General features: G+C 37.7%; 1 protein-coding gene across 1 annotated transcript in view; it reads right to left on the reverse strand.

Annotated features, from left to right (window-relative positions):
- Positions 1 to 12,514, reverse strand: part of prkd3 (protein kinase D3) — a 50,675-nt gene that overhangs the window by 12,020 nt on the left and 26,141 nt on the right. Inside the window, exons 5-11 of the mRNA XM_015034806.1 lie at positions 8,624 to 8,755; positions 8,235 to 8,392; positions 6,654 to 6,849; positions 6,497 to 6,574; positions 6,073 to 6,256; positions 4,609 to 4,732; positions 4,382 to 4,459 (exon numbers count right to left, since the gene is read on the reverse strand). Coding sequence (XP_014890292.1) covers positions 4,382 to 4,459; positions 4,609 to 4,732; positions 6,073 to 6,256; positions 6,497 to 6,574; positions 6,654 to 6,849; positions 8,235 to 8,392; positions 8,624 to 8,755 — 950 coding nt within the window. The remainder of the gene's footprint in view (positions 1 to 4,381; positions 4,460 to 4,608; positions 4,733 to 6,072; positions 6,257 to 6,496; positions 6,575 to 6,653; positions 6,850 to 8,234; positions 8,393 to 8,623; positions 8,756 to 12,514) is intronic.

Here is a 12,514-nt window from a genome sequence, read left to right on the forward strand (position 1 = left end):
AAAAAAAAAAAAAAACATAAAAAAAAATACACAAAAAAAAAAACAAAAAAAAAAAAAAAAAAAAAAAAAACTTAATTATGGGAGAATTAAAGCATTAATAGAGATAAAATACTTTGGAGAAAAAAAAAAATCCATCAGTATTAATCTTACCTTCCAAATAAATCACATGACTATATTTTAAGATGAGTATGATAAAAAACAATGCGAGCTGATAAAGCTGAAAAACAATAGAGTTAGACAAACTCACACACTCCACAAGTCTTCACACAGTTTTGGTCCAAGCTCAAACCCTCTAACTTTCCTCTTCTCTCTCTCTGTCTTTTGAGCACAAACTGAAAGGACAGTTTCGGCGCAACTAAAAGTTCCCCCTTCCCCTTTAAACTCGCTGTCGAATCAAAGAGAACGAGGGAGGGCCAAACGCGCAGAAAAACACAGAGAATTTCCAGCCAATGAGGGATCACAGCGACGCACGCTGTCCCCTCCGCATGGCTCGCCGCAGAGTATCAGATGAAGTGCTTGTGGTTAGTGGGGACCGGGTCACGTGAGCAGCCCCTGCGGCAGCTCGAGTGCTCTGGTTGCCTGATTACAAGGCAGGGGCCGGCCAGAGGGGCCCCATTCGAGCATGAGCTGCCGGCGCTACCGCGAGCCACTGAGATGAAGGACGAGGCAACTACCGTTGTCCCTCACCACAACTGGGGGTAGAAGTGTGAGTGGGGAGGGGAGGGCAGGGGTCCAGTGTTTCAGAGTGACAGCACCAAGACAGAGAAAAGCCCCCCCATCAACCCCACAAGAGTTTCTTCAGAGGAAGCCACAAGTACAGGGGTCTCATCTTCAAACACGGAGCCGTTATGGCTTCCAAATGGTGAAAATGGCTGCCATGCCACCACACAACCACCACTAATCAGATCGGAGGCATGAAGGAAAGCAGAGAGCAGAGGATTGTTGGCCACACACTGATGAGCAACAGGCAAGAGAAACTTAAAAAAAAAAAAAAAAAAAAAAAAGTCTTTTTTCTGGTTGCTGATCAGAATGACATTTTGCACTGAAAATGCATGAATTTATCTTAGATTATATATAAACAGCATAATAAGGAAATACATAAGATTACATAAAAGACTGAAGGACACTAGTCTTTAGAGTATTTAGAGAGTCCTGAACAGAATTAATAGATCTAACTCTCATTTCAAGGAGGGTTACATTGTAAAGTTTAAGAGGGAATAGAAATATGTAATTCCGTTTTGTAAAGCAAGTAGTAACTCAAAATATTACGTAAATTAATGAAGGTGGAAGTGAGGACGTTAGCTATGTATAGGTTACATGAGCAATGTTTCATAGGGGTGCAGGTGAGCACTTATTAACAAGCAAAGTGAAAAAAAAACATCAACCGACGCAAAACTACTGAAAAAAATACACATATTTACAATTTGCCCTTTCAATGTGGTGTATCTACATTATATTTGTGCATCACTTGAATATAAAATCACGTTGGAAAATTTCATTTTAATACATTTTAATTGTTAAAATTTCAGCCTTGACAATTACTATCGTCATTAAACTGGATTCTAATCATTTTAATCTGAAATCAAGCATTTGTATGCCTTTTTCAGTAGATCAAAAATAAAGCTATGGACCCATGCATGTTTTAATAAAGAAAACAAACAGGAAGTGTTAATGGATGGATTTCAATTTGAAACAGTTTCTAGACCTAAACTATGTTGTTGCTTCCACAAAAAATGGCTCGCACATTTGTGTCGTAGCTCTATCCCAAAGTGTATTAAATTAGTCTCCATTCGCTCAAACCTTTTAGTTTTCTATTTTTACAGTACATTATGACAGTATAGAAACATTTTTGAGTGTTCTACAAGTTTATTAAAAGTAGAACATTTATGCAAGTATTCACAGCATTTGGATGAAGCTCAAAACTGAGCTGCTATCACTAATCATCCCTGAAGATGTTTCTGCAACGTCAGTAGAGTCCCATCTGTGGTAAATTCAGTTGATTGGACATGATTTGGAAAGATTGAACTCTTTGGAGCGAATATCAGGTGTCATTTTTGGAGGAAAACCAGGCATGACTCATCACCAGACTGATACTATCCCTACAGTGAAGCATGGTGGTGGCAGCATCATGCTATGGGGATGTTTTGTAACAGCAAAAACTGGCAGACTAGACAGGATAGAGGGGAATATGACTACAGAAATGTACGGAGACATCCGGGATGGAAACCTGCTCCAGAGACTCTTGACTTCAATTTGGGGCGACGGGTCATTTTTCAGCAGAATGACAACCCAAAGCACACGGCCAAGATCTCACAGGCATGGCCAAACCAGAGTCTAGACTTGGGTCTGCTTGAACATCTTTGGAGAGATCTGAAAATGGTTGCACAGATGTCTCCATCCCACCCAACAGAGCTGGACAAGAGCTGAAAGGAATAATGGGCCAAACGCTAGACGTGAGCTAAGCTTGTGGCATCATATTCAAACATGATAATGTTTTGAATATTGCTAATTGCTAATTTAATACAACTTGTAATAAGGCAGTAACATAACAAAATGTGGACAAAGTGAAGTGTTGTGAATATGTTTTTGATGCACTGTTTATCACAGTCATTGGTGATATACCTAGTAAACCACAATTTTGCTTGCAAATGACGCAAATAATAATATATATATATATATATATATATATATATATATATATATATATATATATATATATATATATATATATATAAGAACTGTGGATGCTGAAATAGTAAAATTCAAGAAATAGATTATTTTAAATTGCAAAGAATTTCTTTTGATTTTTGGTAATATACACTGCTCAAAAAAATAAAGGGAACACTCAAATAACACATCCTAGATCTGAATGAATGAAATATTCTCATTGAATACTTTGTTCTGTACAAAGTTGAATGTGCTGACAACAAAATCACACAAAAATCATTAATGGAAATCAAATTTATTAACCAATGGAGGCCTGGATTTGGAGCCACACACAAAATTAAAGTGAAAGATTCCCTTTATTTTTTTGAGCAGTATATGATTTTATAACAATGTTGATAGTTGACAGTTGTAGAAATAATTTTAGACAACTGTGAAAATTATATTGTTAATGCTTCAATATTTGAGTTCCTGTATAGAAGTTTATGTACATAAAATAGCCATGCTTATTTGAAATGAAATTGTGGATAAAATATTGATAAACGTATAGTGAAATAAAATGAGTAGAATAAAACTAGACTGAACGGAACAATCTGCTGATGTAGAACAAAGACCAACGTTTGTAGGGAGAAAAAAAAAAAAAGAGATTTGCTGCAACCCTTCAATTTGCCTGCTGAGGATTTCAAATGTAGTTGGATGCCAAGTTGATAATAAAGAACCACATAAAGTCGGCAGTAAACACACCCTGAGGAGTCTGTCCCCGCTGAGGTTTCCTCTCTGGGGCTTTAGTGGCAGAAGATGAAGGGTGTGACAGAATAATGAGGAAAGAAGGGAGAGGGATTTTTTTCTCCTTGTTTTTATTTCTTCTTTTTCAAACAGTAAGCTAAAAATGTGAAAAACGGAGCTCTGTGTAACAGCAACGTATGGAGCCACCTGCTTGACACACATTCAAACTGGAAACTGTGCACCCTACACGGCATCCTACTGCAACATACCTCTGACCACAACTCAAAGGGGCGTCTGTGTCTCTGAAGCACACATCTCTTAGCAAACACAAAGACACATGGGGAAGTCTTTACCGTCTAGGCTGCAGTTCCCTTCCCTCAGTGTTTGGTGTGTAATTACTGCATTATTAAGCCCCTGTGGCAGAGTAATGACTAACTACTGCGCTTGCCACTGAGAGGGAAGTGTCACACAATCTCTGCACATCAAATTACAGTCACTCACTCAAAGTCAGCACTCTCTTTAAAGTCAGTTTGGAAATGCAAAATGGGGAAATCGCAAAGTCTGCAAAGTCCAAATCCTCTGAAGTTTAAAATGCCCTAAAAACTCCCACCTGCTAAGTGAGAAACAACAGCTAACAAATGACAACTGTTGAATATGTGACCCTTAAACAGGCAAGGAACAGAAGGGGTTGTCAGTGGAAATTTCAGTGGGCTGCACAGACCCTATAGCTTTTATACACAGTTGCAACACGCACGTCTCCAAAGCTGAGTCACACCCTTCCCACTGGCTATGATTTACATACCTCACAACTATGAATATGGTAATATAATGTGTCATACTTAAATTGTGCTTTATTTCAAGCCAGAAGGTCCTTATACATGTAGTTCACTTCACCGAAATATTTTCAGAGAAGTTAATAATTTTCCCGGATGTTTTAAGTGGAGGACAAGTTGTGTGTTTTTCCAGTAAGAAGACATGCTTTGGAGCTTACTTTATAAAACTTAGCTCCGGTGTCATTCTGGAAAAGACTCAAACTCTTGCTGTCCAGTCTCCAGTAATGCCTCTTCCGCTGCAAAAGAAGAGCAGGCGCTGAAGATACACGTTTTAACAATATTACAAATATGTGTGATTAAATTAAGCAGCTTTGGAAACTTTTATGCAGCATGGAGGAGATAACAGATGGAGTTGGCTACTCTGTTTCAATGATGCTAATCTTACCAGGTTGTCCCTGCTTGTATAGTGAACCATCCAGCCCTCCTTCACCACAGTGGAGCTCCGTCTCTTGGTGTGTTTGATAGACTGGACCACCCGCATGAGTGGGATGTTGCTGCTGGTTGAAGGACTACACAAACAAAACCATAATTCTTATACATCTCAAGTTTATTTAAATACTTTCTTTAAGAACACGCACTTTAAAATGGTCATAAAAGCAATGTGCTTCACCAAAGCTTTCTCACACTTCAACTACTATATTGCTCGACATGTTACAAAAACAAACTTAAGTATATATATATATTATTTATTCTGCAACAGATCTACAAAAGGTAACCCATAATTGTGAGAGGACAAGGATATGTGGCTTTCAAACATTTCCACAAAAAACAAGTCTGAAGAATTGTATTTAGCATCCTTTTACTCTGATAACCCAAAACGGGCATCACTCACATGCCACCGAATTAATAAATAGAGTCCATCTGTGTCTAATTTAATTTTAGAATAAATCCAGCTGTTCCATGAACGTCTCAGAAGTTTGTTGGAGATCACAAGTAAACAAACAGGATCATTAAGAAGGAGGAGCAGAGAAGACAGATCAGAGTGACGTCCTGGAGAAGTCTAAGGCAGGGTTTGGTTATAAAAAACTAACCATTAATCAGAGAAACAACCAAGATGCTCATCTGTTCACACGGCAAGTATTAGTCACAAAATTAGCGTTTATAAAGTCGAAACAGGAGAGCAGTGTGCAAAAAGGTGCTCTGGTCATATGAGAGAAAATATAACAACAAACAAAACATTATATGTGAGAGATAAACAACACTGCACACAACATTAAAACAGACAGTGGCTGCATCATGCTGCAGGAGACAACAAACCCTAAACATACAACAAAGTGGTTTAAAACAAAGGTATTGCTGTGTTAGAATGGCCTAGATAAAGTCCCAACCTGAATACTGCTGAAGATCTGCTGCAGGACTTGAACACACATGTCCTCTGAATCCTTTCATGCAATCTGTATGAGATTGATCTATTCTGTCTCTAGATGTGCTGTTCAAGAAATACTCCAAAAGACTTAAAGATCTGATTCAAACTCAGATATTGACAGAAGGGAAGAGAACATAACTGAAAGCCATGGTTTCCAGATTTTTATTTGTAAAAAAAACAAAAAAACACATTGTTTCCACTGTGACATAAAATCCCAATACAAAACACTGAAGCTCGTAAGGGAAAACGTCACACAATGTGAAAGCATACAATCTGAAACAGCTAGACCAAGATGAGGAATAAAATTAACGTCTCTAGTTTCATTAGGTCTCTGTCATGTTTTCTCAAACCCATCAAAAATAAAGCATAAGAACTAACCAGAGTGCAGCGATACAACAAAGTAAACACTGCCACCTACAGAGATGTTTATGTCATCAACCTGAAAAAAAGCCATCTGTCAATGTGATTGTATTTTTATCCTACCTTATAGTCTTGATAGGCTCTTCATCCTTCTCTCTGTCAGTGAAGGGAGAGTCCATGCTGAACATCCCGTCTGGAGTGGATGGTTCATCTGGGTCGTCCAGACTTCGTCCACCGTCCATATCACCACTGTCCACCTCCATCATATCCATGGTCGTATCAGAATCGGGCCCGGGGCTGGCTGGCTCTAAATATTTAAATCCAGGTGTTGTATATAGTGAATAATACAGAGTAGAATTGTGCAGACCTTCTTCAATAATATGAGCAAAGCATCCAGAAAAACAGATTTATTTTAAAGACTCCACCACTCTTGTCACTCATAGCAGAATATGATTGAAGAAATAACCAAGTAGACATCAATTATTTAACAGTGTATTGTCTATCACCCAATTAAACAAGTCAGAGGAGTGAAAAAGGTACTGCTTACCACCATTGAAGTCCACTTCCCCTAAGCAGTCTCTTGGTACCTTTGATGCACACCGCTTATGGCAGTTAAATCTGCAGTCTGCAGTGCAATAATTATAATGAGGTGTTTGCATGTTTTCTGATACTTTCAAGTTCAACATGTTCATACACAGTGTTACCTTTACACTGCATTCCCTGGCGAAAGAGACCCTTGAGGAGCCGTTTGCAGTACTGGCAGATGGTTGGCCGAGTGTAAGTGTGGATGGCGAAGGTGTGCGGCACCTTCACCCGCGTCTTCTCCATCTTATCCATCCAGATAGGCCTGCCGCTCCAGGACAGGATGCGCTTCCCCGCCTCCTGATGCGACCGCTGTTGCTGAGGTTGGATGAACGGAGAAACAGTCAAACGCTTGGGAGGGGATGGGAGACATTATAAGGAGTTAAAACCAGTGACAGGAACAAAGCGTGATAACTTCAACTTTTAGCATCTTGCAGTTAATCACTATTAGAGCTTGGCTGGCAAAGCAGCACACTGATGACAACTATGTTGACTGGATGGTAATAAGAAGTTTTAAAGCTATAATAATTATTTTTGTAGCCTAAACGAACAATTGTCATTCAGCTATTCAATTATGTTTTTCGGACAAGAAAACTGTCAAAACTTGTGAATAAGAGCAGCCTTTTGGGAATTCAGTCTTTACAAAATGGCTTCTTTTTGTGAGCAAAGTCAACAGGAGAGAGTGAAAAAGATGCTAACTAACATGCTGATTTGTGAATTATGTCATGACTCATTCTTAAACTTCATTTTAGACAAAACAAAAGAGGTGAATGAGAAGTAGTTTATTTTGGAGCTGTAAACTTAGTCCAGAATGTTTAGAACAGAGGTCTGCAAACTTTACCATCCATTTCTGCTATTTTATCTCTCTCTTTAGGCTTTAAAACATTTCATTTGTTCTTATAATTATATTTAAAAACACTAGAGGTTTCTTTATAATTTTTTTTAGCCAAATGTATGTGGAGCCACTGTGGCTCTGGAGCAGCAGACCCTTATCTTCGGGGGTAAACTTGTTAAAATGAATTCATATTCACTTGGCTGAATTTAAAGCTAGTTTTGACTAGCCGGGGAACTGACAAAACACTAATAAGGTTAGTGCAGTCTTTTTTGACTTCAAAATAAGTCTCTAAAAAGTGAAAATAAAAGATCTCAAAGAGCATTTGAATGACTTTCCAAGCCCACAAAAAGCTTATTAACTCTGCCGTGTTTTACCACATAAGAGCACACGAGTTCCCATTTTATTTGCATAAATCAAACAGTCTGGAAACTCCTGGCAGAAAAGGGAGGGACACACATTCCATTTCTTTGCCGAAACATTAGTAGTTGCAAAATCCTGGACTTCAATAGACTTTTAATATCATTACCATAATTACATTTCCTTATGACCTTTGGCGTGGATGCACAGTAGGAAAGATTCCTTTGTGGCTTTAAGTGAAATTTGTTTCATAAGACCTCACTGAGAAGCTTCACACTGAGTCAGTGCAGCTAAATTCAATTTTCTGCATCAGTGGGATTCTACAAAGTGGCCCTGAAAAGGGGCCAAATCTGAAGTTTGTAAACATTTACCACAAGTGAAAACTCATCTGGCTTTTCTGTTTCTGTCGAGCTATGAAAAAAAAAAAAAAAAAAAACCCCTCACTCCGAGTAACAAAGGAGTAACTACGTATAATTTAAAGCTAGAATGATTTCCTTCAATCAGAGCTCACCTCATCAGGAACAACCACCGTATTTTCAGCAGGTAGTGCTCTCGGCACGGATAGGGATGGTCCTGGCAGTGAAACGTTGGAGAGCCGCCTTTTCCTCACGCCGGTACAGTTATTGGGGATCTTGAAGGCACAACGCTTGTGATAGTTCAGCCCACATCCTGGAAAAAAGAACAGAAAATAAAACCCAGTTCAAAACTTTAAAAAAACCCACATGATAAAAACCAAAAGTTTGAAAACTGATGACAAACTAAAAAAAAAAAAAAAACTGAAACAATAAGATAACATTACAGTTATAATTTAATGTAATGACAAAACTGTGAAAAAAAAAAAAGATTTTTACAAAATTAAGTCTTAACAAATTCCTCCAGATTTGCGTGCGTGCTTCCAACCTTCACATTTGAGCCCCTGGCGGACGAGACCCCACAGCATCTCCCCGCAGTAGTCGCAGAAGGTGGGGGCCTTGTAGGAGTGCACGTAGAGGGCATGAGGTCGGATCTGGAAGTCCTCAACCGTGGCTTGAGCTGGAGACAAAGAGAAGAATGTAAATGATGTGGTATCAAATAAAAAAGAAGTAGAACAAATGTAGATAAAGGCAAAGAAAATGGCAGAAAATGGGCAATGAGGACAGATGAGAAGGAATCAAAAACAGGGCAAAGCAGATCAATGGTTTGTAACAGCACACCATAACTCATAACTAAATAAGATGCATTGATGTGACACTGTAAGGAATACTAGTTTCAAAAGGGATGCTTTAGAAAAAAAAAATACTTAAAAAAAAATATCTTGGTATTTTAGGTGTTTTGCTGGTTAGAAAAGCTGTCATTACCTGGGCATTTTAGACTAAGAAATAAGCATGGTTAGATTTCAAAGCGTAGAATAATTCTGTTTTTTTTTTTATTATTCTCTCTCAACTGGAAGCTAAAACCTTTCTGCAGGAACTCTATATAAAGCTAGAGGGAAATAAAAGTCTGTCTTTAACTGTGCCATCATGATGTACTGTACTTCAAAAAAAAAAAACTTCAGGTAATAAGGCTCCATTTTGTCTAATGGTTTATATTCTGTCAAAGAAATCTAACTCTTTGTATTTGTTTTTCAGCCCAAAGTCAGCCTATGCTATTTTCACTTCAAATTAAATATACCATCAGAGATCTAGCAGACGCTTTCCACAGTAACAAGCAAAGGTTTTCACACAGTTTGCCTCACACCTGCTCACACTTTGTCATCCTACGGCCACTAACAAAGCAGGAAATAAGTGCTAAATAAATCTGAAAAGTGTGGTGTGCACTTGTACCCATCCCTATTTTACTCTGAAAATTCTAAATGAAATCGAGTGCACCACAATGTATTTCAAAGTCTCCTAAATAGCAAAATAGGGTAATGCAATATCAGCATAAATACACCTGTCCAGATAATTGGGTAAGTGAAGCATTATCCAGAGTAGGGATGAAATGATTAGTGGTTTTAGTTTTTGATCTACCCTGAAATGGTTGCTGGTGTTCTGTGAGTTTGAATGTTTGTGTTTTTATGATGTAAAGCACTTCGAACTGCCTTGCTGCTGAAATGTGCTATACAAACAAACTTCATTGATTGACTGACTACTGATTGAAACTTATGGTTTGCAATCTTGTTTAAATGTAATTGCTATTAGAAACATGCATAACATCAATGTTGACAACTCAAAAGAACTTAAACCAAAAAAGTAGAATCAAAGAAATTTTTAAAGATTGTTCAGTCTGCTTTACCATGCATATAACTTCAGATGACAATAACATTCATTATCTAGCACTTTCTAAATGTCTTCTCTGAAGAAGAGTTAAATTCAGTTTCCTTATTCCACCTAAAACGATATTCAAACAGCTTTCAGGCGAAGAAGAGTCCTGTGCTGCATTAAGCAAAACACATTAAAGAGAAACTGAAATAAAACTTCAAAAAGTTGGATCAACTTGTGAAGGAAGAGCACAGCATGTCTCTATATATTATGCAGGAGGATGCTCTGAATCTTTGCTGCTATACCATCAATGCTGCAGTAGAGGGCATCACATCTGCAGCATCAACAAATTATCCTTATCAGTCTATCTGAGAGGATAAAATCTAATCCAGCATAGTTTCAAATATGTTGCCCTTTCGTCTTTTCTTTTCCCAAATCTTTCATTATTTTCAAAGTAAACACTTTGTTCAATGCTGGGAATGAGCCTTGATCAAATATAATCAAACATTTGAAGAGGAGAAGTTCAGAACCCATTTTTCTGTGCTTGTCTGACACTTTTGTTTTCTCTCAGTGCTGTTCCCATACAATCATTTAAGCAGCTACAGCGTCCAACAAGAGGCAGGTGGACTTTACACTGAGGTTAAGTAGTGAAAGCTGGTGTGGTGACAAAAGCGACGCCACACTGTGTGTTGTAGTCCCACATCTCTTTCTGGATGAAAAACGCCTTCTTCACATTAGTTTCTATGATGATATGTTGAACATATTAAAAATACAAACTTTGTTTAGTTCTTTATATTTGAACGTCATAATTCCAAATCACGTTATGAAATGCATACAAAGCACAAAAGAAAGAAACTCCAGCAGGTCACATGTCAACAGGAAAAAATAGCAGCATTCACAACAGGTCATTTCTTTGCAGTCACCGAGTTGTCCCAACGCTTCCTGCTAATTAGCAACAAAAACCACAAAACATAAACATGACTGCTGCTTTTAGGGTATTTCTCACAAGAGATGAATGTGGTATCTATTTGCTATGAGCCCTCCAGTAAAAAAAAACAAAACAAAAAACAATAAAAAACATTCCATCTGATGAAAAGAAGTATGTGGTGTTTATGAATAACAAGACTCATGGTGTAAACGGAAAAAAGAAAAAAAAAAGAAAAGAAAAAACACAAATGAATATAATATATCACCTGTGATACTAACAGTTAATTGTGCTTTGTGTGTGTTTGGGTTGATGACATCACAAGAAGCACCAGAATGAAGTTAACCAGCAAGTTAAAAATCTGGACTTTTGTCAGATTTCAACACTGATATGGAATCAATATTTTATGTGTTTAAGCCAGAGAACAACTCCACTGACCCCAGTGGGACTCATTAAAACCGCTCAATATTTTTACATCCTGCATGTGTTACATTACATACTTCCAGGTCAAATTGCAGACATTTTAAGGTGTTAACAGCTAAAGTACTTTTAAAGCTTTCATTTGCCTTGCTCCGACGCAACCACAAAACGGCATTTATTCGAGTTTTATGTGACGGTCTACAATCTCCAAATAATGCATAATTGTGAAGGACAAGGGAAACGGTACACTTTTTTCAAAAATATTTCACAAACAAAAAACCAGAAAAGTGTGGCTTGCAATCATGTTCATCTCTGCTGAGTCAATAATATGTAAAGCCAGTATTTTGGGGTACATCTTTACCTGGTTTGCAAATAATCTAGAGACTATTTTTGTTCTTTATTCTTTGCACAATAGCTCAAACTTAATGAGACTGTGTGGAAAGCATTCATGAAGATCAATTTTCAACCATACACTTTGGTCAAACCTTTACTGGGCCAGTTTAACAACTTTTAGTAGTAACTTTGTTCTTGTTAATCTTTCATATAAATCAGACATGTGGAGCACACAAGAAATAGTTGTTTCGAGAGATTCTCCCATTTGAGCTGTAGATCTTTGCAGCTCCTCCAGAGTTACCTTAGGTCACATGGCTGCTGATTAATGTTCTCCTTGTCCAGTCTATCAGTTTTACCTTACTTTTCCTTTTTTCACATAATGGATTGAACACTGCTAAGTGAGATGTTCAAAGTTCAGCTAAAAGCATAGGTTTTTTTATGCTAATACCTGCTTTCAGGATCTTCTCCCTGATCTGTCTCCTGTGTTCCTTGCTCTCCATGATGCTGTTTGTTCACTAGAGATTTCTAACAAACCTTTGAGGCCTTCACAGAACAACAGAGACCAAACTACACCCAGGTGGAAACTATTCACTACTTAGTTGGCTTTGAAGGCAGTTGGTTGCATAGCATTTTATTAGGATTATCAGAGTTGATTACAGGGCTGATTACAAAGGCACACCGCTTCAGATTTTTGTTTGCAAAAACTTTCGAAAACTGTCTATTTCCTGCCTACTTTACAAACATGCAGTACGTCTTGTTGCTCGGTAATATAAAATCACAATGAAATACATTGAAGACTGTGGCTGTAGCATGACAAACTGTATAGAGGTTTAAGGTATAGCAAATCTCTGCACAAGTTTCTTCTTTGTGTTTTAACATGGACAACTTTAACTG

This window comes from Poecilia latipinna, unplaced genomic scaffold (assembly GCF_001443285.1).
Source record: "Poecilia latipinna isolate Pla-1442-1.1 unplaced genomic scaffold, P_latipinna-1.0 Scaffold312, whole genome shotgun sequence".
NCBI classification, from domain to species: Eukaryota; Metazoa; Chordata; class Actinopteri; order Cyprinodontiformes; family Poeciliidae; genus Poecilia; species Poecilia latipinna.